Source organism: Mastacembelus armatus, chromosome 20 (assembly GCF_900324485.2).
Source record: "Mastacembelus armatus chromosome 20, fMasArm1.2, whole genome shotgun sequence".
Classification (NCBI taxonomy): domain Eukaryota; kingdom Metazoa; phylum Chordata; class Actinopteri; order Synbranchiformes; family Mastacembelidae; genus Mastacembelus; species Mastacembelus armatus.
Genome location: NC_046652.1, coordinates 19651070 through 19666590, shown reverse-complemented (window position 1 = coordinate 19666590; position 15521 = coordinate 19651070). Strand labels below are relative to the sequence as shown.

At 44.7% G+C, this 15521-nt stretch overlaps 1 protein-coding gene across 1 annotated transcript in view; it reads right to left on the bottom strand.

Annotated features, from left to right (window-relative positions):
• Positions 1-422: 422 nt before the first annotated feature.
• LOC113121853 (uncharacterized) overlaps positions 423-15521 on the bottom strand; it is a gene marked incomplete at its 3' end in the record, with an annotated part of 90904 nt that continues 75805 nt past the window's right edge. Inside the window, exons 15-21 of the mRNA XM_026292695.1 lie at positions 15307-15480; positions 9969-10091; positions 5380-5573; positions 3510-5277; positions 2792-2965; positions 1040-1216; positions 423-591 (exon numbers count right to left, since the gene is read on the bottom strand). Of these exons, the coding sequence (XP_026148480.1) occupies positions 423-591; positions 1040-1216; positions 2792-2965; positions 3510-5277; positions 5380-5573; positions 9969-10091; positions 15307-15480 (2779 nt within the window). The remainder of the gene's footprint in view (positions 592-1039; positions 1217-2791; positions 2966-3509; positions 5278-5379; positions 5574-9968; positions 10092-15306; positions 15481-15521) is intronic.

The window sequence follows — 15521 nt, the reverse complement described above, 5'->3', positions numbered from 1 at the left end:
TGTGCTTAGGGTTCACCAAGTAGTGCTTCTGGTTTGGCTTTGTCTCCAGGAAATCAATGGAAGTCAATGGAATGTCCTCTGAAGTGATGGAAACACACCTGTCTGTGTGTGTTCTCAACCATCAATATCAATGATCAAAGAAATATTTCTACTGCATCAAAGACACTGGATCCATTTCCAACAAATATTAGTTCAGAGGATTTTCTGCTGACACATGTGACTCTTTAGACACACAATGAGACCAACTTTCTGTGAGACTCAGTCATTTGGGACTAAAGACTGAATTTAGCCTCAGAAAAATCCAAAGACAGGAAAGAAAATCAACTTCAATAGAAGTTATGTCTGTGCAAACACTGAGTTCAAACAATAATTCAACACTAAAGATCTACAATAGGAACAAACAGTCAGTGAACTGACCTCAGAGTCTCCAGTCTACAGTCTGGACTCTGCAGTACACGACACAGCTGCTGCACTCCTGGATCCTGCAGGTTGTTCCGACTCAGGTCCAGTTCTCTCAGATGGGAGGGGTTGGACTTCAGAGCTGAGACCAGATAACCACAGCTGGTCTCTGACAAACTGCAGTCCTTCAACCTGAGTAAAGAAGCAAAGATGTGACGTTAGAAACCAAAGTTCCTCTTGAAAGTGTTGAATGTTTCAGAATGTGTTCAGAGCTGAAGAAGGTTTAGAAAGTAGAAGTTTAGAAAGTGGAAACTCCAAACAGCTGAAGCCAACAGGATGCAGGTTCAAAGCAGTCCCATCCAAAAAGGGACAAAGAGCTGTCATTAATATGAATGCCAACATGCTGCTGCTTCAATAAAGACGGAGTGACTTCAGCTCTGAAACTCTGCCAGCTCACCTGTGGCTCCATCTATACAAACTCATGTTGTGCAGCCACATTTCTCTGAGAGGGAAAACAGCCTTTCCCATGAAGATCCTCAGTGTGGATCAGTCTAATATCAGCCTCATGTCTGCAGTTTAGTGTCAGCACAACTTTCACATCACATTCATCTCAGCACACAACCTAAACATGGGGTCTGACCTCAGAGTCTCCAGTCTACAGTCTGGACTCTGCAGTCCACCACACAGCTGCTGCACTCCTCGATCCTGCAGGTCCCGGTTGTAGCCCACGTACAGGTGTCTCAGATGGGAGGGGTTGGACTTCAGAGCTGAGACCAGATAACCACAGCTGGTCTCTGACAACCTGCAGTTCTCCAACCTGAATAAAGAAGCAAAGAAGGAGATCCAATGTGACACTGATGTTGATGACAATGAGGATGGTGATGATGATGATGACAATTCTTCTTCTTTTCATTAGAATAATGAGATGAGATCAACTTGATTAATCCCTGAAGGGAAATGTAGAATGATAATAATGAGAAGAATAATATGAGAACAGTCAGAATAATAGTAATAATAGTCTGACTATATCATGATATTATTGTCAGCACATGGGAAGAGAAGCTGCTTTCCAGCCAACAGCAGAATCAATCTAGTTGATGGCTCATACTGTCACTGTGCAGCTTTAAAGTTTCCTGCTTAAAGTTTGTTGACCCAGTTCCAAAGTGCAGCAAAACAATGCATTGAATTGTTCCTCCTTATTCTATCTGAGCCAAGGAAGCTCCCCCAGGCTCTCCTGTCTCCTGTCTCTTCCCTCTCTGCATCTTCTTCTCTGGCTTTATTGGCTGCGGCCTCAGCACAGCACAGAGGTAAAGCAGCAGCAGCAGCAGCAGCAGCAGCTCAGACACTAAACACAGCTCAACCACCTGGACACATGATTTCATCTGTGTGTCTCTGTGCTCCACATGTGCTTTCATTTCTATGGGATCAACTTTATAGAGACACTGTGGATTTGTTCTTCACAATGAGATTTGGATCAGGGAACAAACTGGGTGGACAGTGTCAGGACCAAAAGCTGCTGGCTTCAGTTCAGGAACAAAAACTACTCAAAGCTTCTTCACACAGCATCAGGATTTGAGGCCTTGGCAATGACAACAGGCTGACAACTGCTTTCTAATGGCCCAGTCCCAATGCACAGACCAGATCATGTCCTTGTGTTGGGACTGATCCCCACTGTGTCACTGGCCACTAAACACAAGCTTTGGAATCCCATTCATAGATTGTTGACAACTGACTGTGTCATATGTTTCTCTGAGTTTCATCAAGTGAGAAAATCAGATAGAAATGCAGAGAAAATCCAACATTATCGTCAGCAAACTGATGCTTATTGTGTGGTTTTTGGGACAAAGCAAGACCCAATGTCCACTACAGGGACGTGTTCTTCCCCAAAAAGAAAGAGGACTTTGTTTCTCACGGCCCAAAGTCTTCACTTCTATTCCAAAATGGAAATATTCCAACCTTTTCCTTCTGGCTCTCAGGAGGATCAGGTCAGATATTAGTCTGGTCCAATATTGACATATTGTTGGGATCCAAACTTGGACAAACACTGGACAGTTTCAGTTGAAACAGTTTCAGCTTTGGACTGTTTCCACAGTTTGTTTAGAAACACAAAGGATTCAGAACAACTTCCTGACAGATGACATTTTTGGGACACTCTGTTCTTCAAAGCTTCTATAGAAAGAAACGCATCATTATTAATATGACTATTCAATATGAGTGAACACACATTATTGAAGACAGCTCAGTGAAATGAAGTGAAACTGAAGGAATCATTCTTAGTCTGCTGAGAATAGAAGAACAATGAAAACACTGGATGGAACAACCAACATTCACAGGAGCTTTAGTTGTGGATTCAACATCTAAGATCTACAATAGGAACAGTCAGTCAACTGACCTCAGAGTCTCCAGTCTACAGTGTGGACTCTGCAGTCCACCACACAGCTGCTGCACTCCTCGATCCTGCAGGTCGTTGTGACTCAGGTCCAGTTCTGTCAGATGGGAGGGGTTGGACTTCAGAGCTGAGGCCACGACTTCACAGTGAGTCTCTGAGAGTTCACATCTAGAAAGTCTGTGAGGACACATATATTAGAAAAGCTGTTATTATGACAGAGACAATATATTGAGTTGAATCACTTGATGTCAAACAGGGACATGTCCTGTTGTGTCTTCACATCAGTGGTTCAGCTGATCTTCTCTCAGTGGGTTGGACATGAAATAAGAATTCTTCTCACTCTCTGTCACACTGCACACGCTTCATCTTTGTTCTGCTTTCATCTTGGACAGGAAGCAGAGAAAACTCAGTTCCTTTGGAACTTCCACAACAGGCCTGTCCCCGTTTATTCCAATGTTGGACATTTGTCCACATGTGGCAGAAAAACATCAGTGTGTGAAGAGAAACAGAAGAAAAATGTGTCCCATGGAAAAACCATTGGAAAGAAAAAGAAGAACTGTGTTCATTCACTGGACAGAGAGAAAAACACAACAGGAACATCTGCAGCTTTTGGACTGACACCATTTGGAACAGCTCAAGAACATCTGGGACAAAATCCAGCTGCTGTCATTCTCACAATAAACAAGACGAACATTATGGTGATGATCACATCTGGACTTACTTAGCCTTTCTGCAGTTCCTCACAGCTGGTATCAGTGTCCGTCGTCCGTGGATTGATGTGTTGTACTTCTTCAGGTCCAACTCATCCAGAACCTCCTCTGACATCTGCAGCATGTAGGCCAGAGCTGAGCACTGGATCTCAGAGAGTCTCTTTTCTGATCTGGTCCCTGACTTCAGGAACTTTTGGATCTCCTGATGGACTGAGTGGTCGTTCAGCTCCATCAGACAGTGGAAGATGTTGATGCTTCTGTCAGGAGAGATATCATCTCTGTTCATCTTCTTCAGGTTGTTGATGGCTCTCTGGATGGTTTCTGGACTGGTCTCTGTCTGACCCAGCAGGTCTCCTAAGACTCTCTGGTTAGACTCCAGACAGAGGCCATGAAGGAAGCGGACAAACAGGTCCAGGTGGCCACTTTTACTGTCCAGGGATTTCTCCATTGCTACGAACAGGAAGTTATCTAGGGTTTGTTTTAAGAACTTATTCATGACCTGTGACTCCCTGTTTGAGTAACAGTGGACCATGTAGACTGCAGCCAGAAACTCCTGAACACTCAGATGAACAAAGCAGTAGACCGATTTCTGGAAGATCACACTCTCTTTTTTGAAGATCTCTGTATAGACTCCTGAGGCCTCTGTGACATCCAGACCACACTGCTCCAGGTCTTCTTGGTAGAACATGATGTTTCCTTCCTCCAGATGTTCAAACGCCAGCCTCCCCAGCTTCAGAAGAACTTCCCTGTCAGCCTCCATCTGCTGCCGTGGACTCGTCTCATGTCCCTCATGGTACTTGTGCTTCTTCCTGTTTGTCTGAACCAGCAGAAAGTGTGAGTACAGGTCAGTCAGGGTCTTGGGCAGCTCTCCTCTCTGCTCTGTGGTCAACATGTGCTCCAGAACTGTAGCAGTGATCCAGCAGAAGACTGGGATTTGACACATGATGTGGAGGCTCCTGGATGCCTTGATGTGTGAGATGATTCTGCGGGACAGCTCTTCGTCCCTGGACCTCCTCCTGAAGTACTCATCCTTCTGGGCGTCGGTGAAGCCTCGGACTTCTGTCAGCCTGTCCACACACGTAGGAGGGATCAGATTGGCCGCCGCGGGTCGGGAAGTTATCCAGACCAGAGCTGAGGGAAGCAGATTCCCCTGGATGAGGTTTGTCAGCAGCTCGTTGACCGAGGCCTCCTGTGTGACATCAGACACCACCTTCCTGTTGTTGAAATCCAGTGAAAGTCTGCTTTCATCCAGGCCGTCAAAGATGAACAGAACTTTACAGACAGCCAGCTGCTCTGCTGTGACCTTCTGTAATGTTGGATGGAAAACATGGAGCAGCCTGAGAAGACTGATCTGCTCATCTTTGATCAGGTTCAGCTCCCTGAACGAAAGCAGGACCAGCAGACTGACGTCTTGGTTTTCTGAGCCCTCTGCCCAGTCCAGACTGAACCTCTGCACTGAGAAGGTTTTTCCAACACCAGCGACGCCGTTGGTCAGAACCACTCTGATGGGTCTCTGCTGGTCAGGGGAGGCTCTAAAGATCTCGTGGCACTTGATTGGAGTGTCATGGAGGGTCTCCATCTTGGAAGTGGTCTCCAGCTGCCTGACCTCATGTTGGGTATTAACCTCTTCACTCAGTCCCTCTGTGATGTAGAGCTCAGTGTAGATCCTGTTGAGGGGGGTTCCACTTCCGGTTGGATCAGGTCCTTCAGTCACACGTTCACATCTCGTCCTCAGACTGGTCTTATGTTGATCTAAAACCTCCTGCAGACCAGAGTCCACTGGAAGACAAGAAAAAGGATACAATCAAACAGACGTTTGTGTGACACAGAATCTCGACTGTGAAGGACCAACTCAAATGTAGAACAATCAGTGGGTCCTACTGGTTCTGGGTCTTTCTCCACACTGGGGACAGGGACAGTCTCCTGGTGAACCAGACTGGTCCCTGTATGAGGTGATGCACCGTCTGCAGAACCGGCATCCACAGCTGGTAGAGACTGGATCCTTCGGGACGTCCTGACACAAAGCACAGCTGGACAGCCGCTGCTCCTCAGAGACCTGAGTCCTGGTCCTGTCCCTGTGGACATGAAGCAAACTGGGATTAGTTGAGGTGGAGACATGTTGAGTGAGGAAACTTTCTTATTGTTGGACTGGACAGAAGCTGGAAACTCCCAGCTGTCTCCCAGCTGGCTTTAAATCAGTTTTCCTCCACAGCTGAACTGGCTGATAATGAAGTTTGGAATCTGATCAACATTCAACACTGAGTTTGTCAGTTTGCAAAGGTTTGCAGCTCAACATCAGCAATATGTTTCAACAAATGTCCAGGTGAGTGTGTAACGTATAGGTCTGATGAGGAAGGCCACTGGCTGACAGCAGTGTTGAAAGTGGAGGGTTTGTTTTTCATAATCACAAATGTCTATGGCTACAACAACAATGAAGCCCCAAACCAGCCATGAATAGAAAGGTCTCAAAGGTCATCTCTGATTTGAGCAGATCTTAGTGGGTGGGGACTGGAACATGGCTCCAGATTATCTGGTGGATAGGTGGCCCCCCAAATTAGGCAAATCCAAGGCAAACGAAATTATTGAATACTTTATGACAGACAATAATCTAAGGGATGTGTGGAGAAGTCGAAATGTGGGTATTAAGAAATATTCTTGGTTCAAACCTAACGGAGAAAGTAAATCTAGAACTGACTACTGGTTAGGGACTAATAGCATCTTGAACATTGTCTCAGATACCAAAATACATAATGCACCTTATCGGATCATTCCTTCATAGACTTGGCTCTAGAGTCCACAGAGGAGACAAACAGGAAAAATAAAAGTCATTGGAAATTTAATGATAATTCAATTAGTCAGACTTAAACAGTGAAGACAGAGAGAGACTTATGGAACTACTACAGGGTAAGTTAGACCAGTTATACCTAAATCGTGCTCGTGGGGGGTTTGTTAGATCTCAGGGGAAAAAACTCCTCATACTTTTGTAATTTGGAAAAGAGCAGACAACAAAGAAAAGCAATTACTAGTTTGATGATTAATGGGAATGAATGAGGTTTCATCCTTCTGTTCTAAATTATACTCTTCTAACTGTTCTAATGCTGAGGAGGATGGGTTCTTTGATAGAGAGGTTCTTGTATTGAAAGTTCATTCAAGGAATTATGTGAACAAGATTTTCAAATTGAGGAACTGGATGGGGTTATCTCAAAAATGGCTCTTAGTAAATCTCCAGGGACAGATGGCCCCACAACCAGTTTCTACCAATTCTTTTGGAAAGACCTAAGAAACCTGGTCTTCAATGCTATAAAAGAAGATGTCGACCAGAAAGAGTTAATGACGAGTATGAAACAAGGACTCATTACTTTGATCCCTAAAGTTGGCAGGGACAGAAGAAGTTAGATAACTTACGCCCTATAACACTGCTAAACACAGATTCTAAAGTTCTCTCTGGGACCATAGCAATGAGATTAAACAAAGGGTTGGCTTCTGTAATTAGTGAGACACAATCTGGTTTTCTGAAGGGTCGGTCAGTCCATAATAATATTAGGTTGGTTCTAGACTTACTAGATTATAATCATATGTTTAAACTTAATGGGTTCATTTTATTTGTAGACTTCTATAAAGCATTCGGTTCAGTAGAGCACTCTTTATGTTGAAAACTTTACAAAGGTCTGGACTTGGTGAGAAATGTATTAAGTCCATAGGAATGCTGTATGGGGGAACCAACAGCTCAGCAGCCTTAGGTCAGGGCACCTGTTCAGGATTTGACATTAAAAGAGGGACACGTCAGGGTTGTGGTAGCTCCCCTTTGTTATTTATGATGGTGGCTGAGATGTTGTCTGTTCTGATCAAATCTAGCAGCATTGGAGGCTGAAACATGAGTGGAAGACAAATAAGAATCAGTCAGCTTGATGATACAACCCTGTTCCTGAAGGATGCGGAGCAGGTTCCTTTAGTAATACAATCTATTGAATTTTAATAAGCATAAAGACAGAAGTCAGATATCTGGGGGTTAATATCACCAAAAATAAACTGACACCTGAGACTAAAACTATAGGTGACAATATTGAGAACTGCAAAGTGATTTAAACAGGTGGCTACAGACAGGAAGACATATTATATTCTAATGCTACTCCCAGCTTGAGAAAGCTCTGCACTGAAGGAGCAGAGTTTTGTAATGAGACGTGCACTAATAGATTTCTTCATAGCTGTTTATTCCATATTATATGTCCAAATGTGTCAAGAGAAGAGATGTTGTTAAAGATTTTGATCCTGTGAAATTAAGAAAATAAGGAAAAATTCCATCTTTTCCTCTTTCCCCCAAGATTAAAGAGATTCACTTTAAAGTTTAAATGAAATATATCCAACCAATGAAATTTAATTTGGAGGTGAATCAATGTTCCTTCTGTGGAACTGAAGATCTCAATCATCTGTTCTTTCATTGTGAGTTTGTATCTTCCTTTAGGAGAGATGTACAGAGCTGGATTCAGGGGAGAAGATTTAAGCCTCTGAATTTGGTGAAATTTGGAATTTATCTGGAAGATAAAAAGGTGATTTCGTTATAAACAATCTTTTATTGCTGCATAAATTTGTTCTTCATAAATGCAGATATCTGAAACTGAAACCCTGTTTTAACCACTGGAGGAATGAGGAGAACCTTTGGTACAGTTCTCTGGAACATGTTGAAAACAACAAAGCTGTTGAAATGTGTGGACGGCTGAAGGAGTTTGATTTGATTTAACCTCTTTGTGTTTGTCCTTCATATTTTGTTAGTTTGTTATTTGTTTGTTTTACATTTGTGTTAGCTGTGCCAGGACTGCTTTATGGATGCTGAGCTTGGATCTTAAGTTGATTGATGCCTGTTGTGTTGTGCAACTTTTTGACACTTCCTGTGTGTGTGATGAAAATATATTGGTCATTCACATTCAGGAAGATCAACATTTTTACAGTTTGGCACAGGTGTGTGTGTGTGTGTAGGAAATGGGCGGGGGGTCTACTGGGAGCAGGTGATGAATCTGGTTTAATTGTGTCTCCACAAATGATGAGCATCTCCAGCTTTTTTTAAAGTCTGCAGGCAGAGTCCAACAGAGCGACTGAATAAATAGGCCACAGAATCAACATGCTAGATAAGATCAGATATTAGAATTGAACAATAGCTCAGCTCATCAATAAAATAATATCTACTCTCAGTCGTGTTGTTAGACTTGAAAGCAGAACTTTGCCTGCATCGTTGGAGGAGGGGGAGGAATCTGATGTGGCACATGGAGACACAGAAAGTATTTCCATGGTAGCAGATGCAGGTGCTGCACAGACAAAGTAAATCCTTAGCCCTGCACAATAAACAATGAATGACACTGTGTTAATGCTGATACAACAAAGCTCTAGAGGGGAATCTAGAAACAGGTTGGACTGTGATAACACAGGCTGATTCAAACTGGGCTTCCTTCAACATCAACTGATCATTGATCAATTCAGAATCAATACTACTGAGACCATCTATGTTCACTGACAGAAGGGCCAGATGGTGGAGTCTGTTCCGGCCCAGACCGTGTTAGGCTTTATGAGTTTAATAATCAGTCAGAAAAGCGGCCGACAAACAGAGACACCAAACCTAAACCCTGATCAGAGAGCAGAGCATAAAGCACAGCTCTGTTTCTTTAATGGGCTGTTCCTCATTGGTGCCACAATCTTACGCATTAACATTAACGCTGCACATGTGTTTGCATCCAAAAAGCAGCTGTGTTCATTGGGACTGGTTGGCTCAGTGAACTACTGTGCTGCACAGTATTGAGCTGGGTCTCATATTCCATCCTTTGTGGACCTGCTTTGGCTGCGTAGAGTCAAAGTGATGCAGAGACATTTAATAATACTAAGAACTGACCACGTTAGCTCTGCAGCTGGAGCTGACGCTCTAGACTGGATGTTCACGTCCTTTCTCACTCGCTGTGAACTGCAGTGAAAAAACCAACCAGTCAACAGAGGTGTGCAGGGGGAGGGACCGTTACCACGGAGATGGTTTTCCACCTGGAAGCTGTGAATTCCTTCTGACGACTGCATTTAAATGCAGATGAAGAGCTTCGGTCTGTTGTTTCTGTCGGGGACTACACTAACTACTGACACGGCCTCTTAGAAACTCCAACCACAAATATGTTGATTGGTGTCAGTCGGCCTGAAATGTTTCCAGGAAACAGGTTTTTTCGGACTAAATATCTGATCCTCCGGCACAAAAGTCCGTTTTCTGCCCACAGCCTAAATTTGATATATTCTATATATATTTAAAGTTGGATATCTCCTCTCAACCATAGAGTGCAGCTCAAAGGGAAGCCAACGGGTCTCCTGCACCACAGCACTGCATTGTTTTGGTTTGTTTAATGAATCACAGGAAAGGACACCTGATGTTAGTGGATCAGGATTTTGTCTTCCAGACCACAGACTCATCTTCAGCTCAGTTTACACTAGCAACTGTCTCTTACCCTGAGTCTGGGGGTCCAGGTTCAGGACTGAAGTTTGGAGGTTTGAACTCTTTGGACCGGTCACTCTTCATGGACACACAGCTAGATCCTGCAGACCCTGGTCTCTCTCTGGGGTACCCCCCTCTGCAAACACAAACAGTTAATGTGCTGATGTAAATGTGCATATATGATGATAACCATGGCACCATGAGAGGGGCAGCTTGTTGCAGCAGCTCCTCAACTTTTCCTTCATTTTGTCTGTTTCTTCCTTGTTTTGAAAAACATGTCACAGCATCAAACAGGCTCCTGACTGTTCTTCTGTTTATTCAGGTTGACTCAGAAACCATTTTGGCCAAGGTCCATTTTATTTCTATAGAACATTTCCATCAAGTCTCTCTGCTCAAAGTGCAGAACAAATTATAGACTATTAGGTGGTAGCGAGAGACGCATCCATCCCACTTTGAATGGTGCAGCTCTCATCTCTAGGAATTTGGCCGAGTTTATTAGCCGACCTAAAGCCTGACAATCCAGGGTGGGGACCGGGACGCAGAGACTCAGTCTAAAACGCCTCTCTGTAGTTTCCTTAGAGCCGCCGCCCCCCTAAAACCACATAGAGACTGTGTCTGCCCCTCGAACATATAAATCAAATAAATCAGAAGTTAACAGAAGAGGAGTTATTCATAAAAACCTAATAAAAATGAAGACCACTCCTCTTATTGAACAGAAAAACAGAACTGTCAGATGTGGACTATTAAATATCAGGTCTCTTTCATCTAAATCTCTGTTAGTTGTGAGGGGTCAAAGATAAAAGATTGAATTATTGTAATCACTGGTGTAAAGGCCATATATGGGAACGAGCTGAGCAGCAAGAGTTTCAGTTGAGAAGAGCGTAATCAGACTATATCACCACTGTGTGTTTCCTTGTTTGCAGTTCTGTGGCTACATGCATTAGAAATAGTGTCACAGAACTCCAGATATATCTGACTGTATTTGCTCATGTGATCTGTTTTGCTGTGGAAACAATAAAAGTATAGAATCTTCAATAGGCTACTGACTGATCTCTTCAAATAAACCAACTCGAGGGGACACAGGTGTTCTAGTTCTTGTCCCAACATAGTATCATAGAATCATATCTGATGTTTATGTTCTTCCTGACCTAGTACAGTCTGACACTAAGGGACACAGGGTTCTCAAGGATGTTGGTGAGGAGGATCTGAGAGAAAGGTTCCTTAGGACACCAGGTGTGAGGAAGGGACCAGTATAACAGAGCAGGCCCAGGATGGGGGGTTAACTGTCCAATGAGAATATAGAGTTTTAGAATACAGCCTTATTAGGGAACAGCTGGGGAGCAGTTGGGGAAGACTAATTTATTGTGTTCCACTCTGGTATGTAAGAAATATATTCTGAACAAGACAATCTGTCTGCACTCTCTTTTTGCTCATCCAACGGGTTTTGCCACAACAACATCCTCTGTATGAAACTGGATCCCTTCTTTTCCTGGTCTCCCTAGAACCAGTTGATCCAGCCTCTTTTTAGGACAAGAAAGAAGATCCAAGATGGCGCCGTGGACGGCTGCCTCGGTCTGGAGCTCTCCAGTTGTTTTGTTATTTTGTCCTGCACTTTGTTTCTCTAACTTATTAAGTTTCATTCGGGCTGAACTGCTAAGCATTCGGCAGCACTCCCAGGATATTTTTCATCCAAGTTTTGCACATTCGGACGAGAAGCGCAGCTGCTCCGCCAACTAAAACGCTCTGGGGAAGCGCGCTGGTGAAACTTCGTCAGCGCGGCCTCAGGAGAGCTCTGCCCAGCATACATCTGGCGAACCTCCGCTCGCTACCCAACAAGATGGACGAAATACACCTGCTTACCCGGATAAACAAGGACTTTTCGAACTCTGCTGCTCTGTGTTTCACGGAGACCTGGCTTAATGGAGCCATACCGGACAGCGCGCTCCATCTGCCCGGATTCCAGCTGATCAGAGCGGACCGCAACTCAGACACAGCAGGGAAATTGCGCGGTGGTGGGACATGCTTTTACATCAATGAGAGGTGATGTACAGATGCAACAGTGTTGAAGAAGATCTGCTGTCCTGACCTGGAAGCGCTTTTCATTAACTGTAAACCTTCTACTCGCCCAGGGACTTTTCCTCGTGCGTCCTGGTCAGTGTTTACATTCCTGTATCAGCTGGCTGAGGAGATCGCAAACACGGAGCAGCAGCACCCGGACTCTGTTTTTATCATCCTCAGAGACTTTAATAAAGCACACTTGAGCCATGATCTGCCTAAATTCAAACAGCACATCAAGTGCCCCACCAGAGAGGACAATATTCTGGACCACTGCTACACCACAATAAAGGATGCATATCACGCCGTCCCCAGAGCAGCTTTAGGACTCTCTGACCACTGTCTGGTCCACCTCATACCAACATACAGGCAAAAGCTCAAATCTGCTAAGCCTGTAGTGAGAACTGTGAAGAGATGGACCAGGGAAACAGAGCAGGAGCTACAGGCCTGCTTTGAATGCACTGACTGGAGTGTTTTTGAAGCTGCTGCCACAAACCTGGATGAACTCACAGATTCTGTTACATCTTACATCAGTTTCTGTGAGGACATGTGCATTCTCACCCAGACCTTCTTAACATACAACAACGACAAACCGTGGTTCTCTGGAAAACTCAGACAGCTTTGTCAAGCCAAAGGAGATGCCTACAGAAGTGGTGATCATATGTTGTATAATCAGGCCAGGAACACACTGAATAAGGAGATCAGAGCAGCTAAGAGGAGCTACTCCAAAAAGCTGGAAAACCAGTTTACAGCTAATGACTCTGCTTCAGTGTGGAGAGGCCTGAGGACAATAACCAACTACAGGACTCCATCCCCCTCCTAAATAGGCAATCAAACGCTGGTGAACGATCTGAATGAGTTCTATTGCAGATTTGAATCACCCCCCACCCACTCTGATTGTCTTTCAGAGCAACCTTTAACACCTCTAACCATCAACCCCCTCTCCCCCACTCCTATACTTCAGACCAGTGTGGACGATGTGTGTCGGCTCTTCAGGAAGCAGAAGAGAAGGAAAGCACCAGGACCAGATGGGGTTTCACCAACATGCCTCAGAACCTGTGCTGACCAGCTGGCTCCCATCTTCTCTCTGATCTTCAACAGATCACTGGAGCTGTGTGAAGTCCCTGCATGCTTCAAACGTTCCACCATCATTCCCATCCCCAAGAAGCCAAAAATCACGGGACTCAATGACTACAGACCAGTGGCTCTGACATCCGTGGTCATGAAGTCCTTTGAAAGACTGGTGTTGGCCCACCCGAAGAACGTCACTGGACCCTTCCTGGACCCCCTGCAGTTTGCCTACCGATCCAATTGGTCCGTGGATGATGCAGTCAATATGGGGCTACACAACATCCTGCAACATCTGGACAAACCAGGGACTTATGTGAGGATTCTGTTTGTGGACTTCAGCTTGGTACTCAACACCATCATCCCATCACTCCTCCAGAATAAACTCTCCCAGCTCTCCGTTCCTGACTCTACCTGTCAGTGGATTACAAGCTTCCTGACAGATAGGGAACAGCTAGTGAGGATGGGGAAATTTACTTCTGGCTCCCGCATCACCAGCACCGGCGCCCCCCAGGGGTGTGTTCTCTCCCCACTGCTCTTCTCCCTCTACACAAACGACTGCACCTCCTGTGACTCCTCTGTGAAACTCCTGAAGTTTGCAGATGACACCACTGTCATTGGTCTCATCCAGGACAGTGAAGAGTCTGCATACAGACAGGAGGTGGAGCAGCTGGCTCGCTGGTGCAGTCACAACAACTTGGAGCTAAACACGCTCAAAACAGTGGAGATGGTTGTGGACTTCAGGAGAAATGCCCCCACCCACCCCCTCTCACCATTATGAACAGCACTGTGGCACTAGTGGAGTCATTCAGGTTCCTGGGCACCACCATCTCTCAGGACCTGAAGTGGAACTTCCACATCGACTCCATCATGAAGAAGGCCCAGCAGAGGTTATACTTCCTGCGCCAGCTGAAGAAGTTCAACCTTCCACGGACGCTGCTGACCCAGTTCTACTCAGCGGTCATCGAGTCTGTCCTGTGCTCCTCCATCACTGTCTGGTTTAGTTCCGCCTCTAAATCAGACATCCGAAGACTTCAGAGGACAGTTCGGACCGCTGAGAAGATCATCGGTGTTACGCTACCCACCCTCCAAGTCCTGTTCACCTCCAGAGTGAGAAAAAGAGCTCGGAAAAATCACTCTGGATGCCACCCACCCGAGTCACCAACTCTTACCCTCTGGTCGGCGCTTCAGAGCTCCAAACATCAAGACAGCCCGGCACAAAGGAAGCTTCTTCCCTCAGGCCATCCAACTCTTAAACTCGTAGCTCTCCACCATTCCCTTCCACCACCTGCACTATGACACTTGCACCTTTTTGCTCTTTGCACACCAATTAGTTCCCCTTTCATCCTGTTTCTCAGGTTATCTGTGTATTTTTCTCTTAGTTAGTTTTTTGTAGCATTTCTGTAGCATTTATGTTTACTGTTTGACCCTTGTAGCATTTGTATTTATGTCTGTTTGCACTGGAGTACCCCCCCTGTACCTAAACAAATTCCTTGTGTGTGTGTGTGTGTGTGTGTGTGTGTGCACACTCACTTGGCAATAAAGTTCATTCTGACTCTGATTCTGATTCTGATAAACTGATGAAACTTCCTGAGACCAACTTTTCCCACAATGCTTGAAGTACAATGTAGTTTATGAACTCAATGTCAGACTGTGTGACCTTATCACTTCTCCTTCACATGGACAAAGTCCTAGAAATAAACACATCTTAAGGGGAAAGAAACACAAAGTCCAATGTCCAAGTCTGAGTGTGACCTGTAGAGGCCACAGATCTGGAACAAGCTTGAAAACAACATTAAAGCATCTTCATCTCTGTCCAGCTGTAAAAAGAGCTTAAAGGGAAAGTTGCTTCAAACATACACTGATTCCTAAACCTGTTGATCTGAAAACTAAGTCAAGTGGCATCACTTGTTGTTCTTATGGTATTTTCATTATAATGTCATGGTTTATTTTTCAGGTGCCAGTGTCTATATGTCTGGATGTTATTTGTCATTTATGATGTTTGGGTGTTTGAGGAATTTTAGGATATTACACAATATTTTAGGTTAGAATGAGGTTCATGATGTCTGGGCCACTATTGACAAGATCTGGCTTCTGGGGACGATGGACAACATGATTGTATTTATCTGTTTTAATGGATTTGTGAAATAAATTAAATTAAGAAATAAAGCTGGGTTTAGTCCAGTCCTGCTGAAAGCACCATGGACTGACTCCAGCCCTCTACTGACCTCAGAGTCTGCAGGCTGCAGTCTGGACTCTGGACAAGATCATGCAGCTGCTGCACATCTGGATCCTGCAGGTTGTTTCCTCTCAGGTCCAGTTCTCTCAGATGGAAGGGGTTGGACTTCAGAGCTGAGACCAGATAACCACAGCTGGTCTCTGACAAACTGCAGTTCTCCAACCTGAATAAAGAAGCAAAGGTGACGTTAGAAACCAAAGTTCC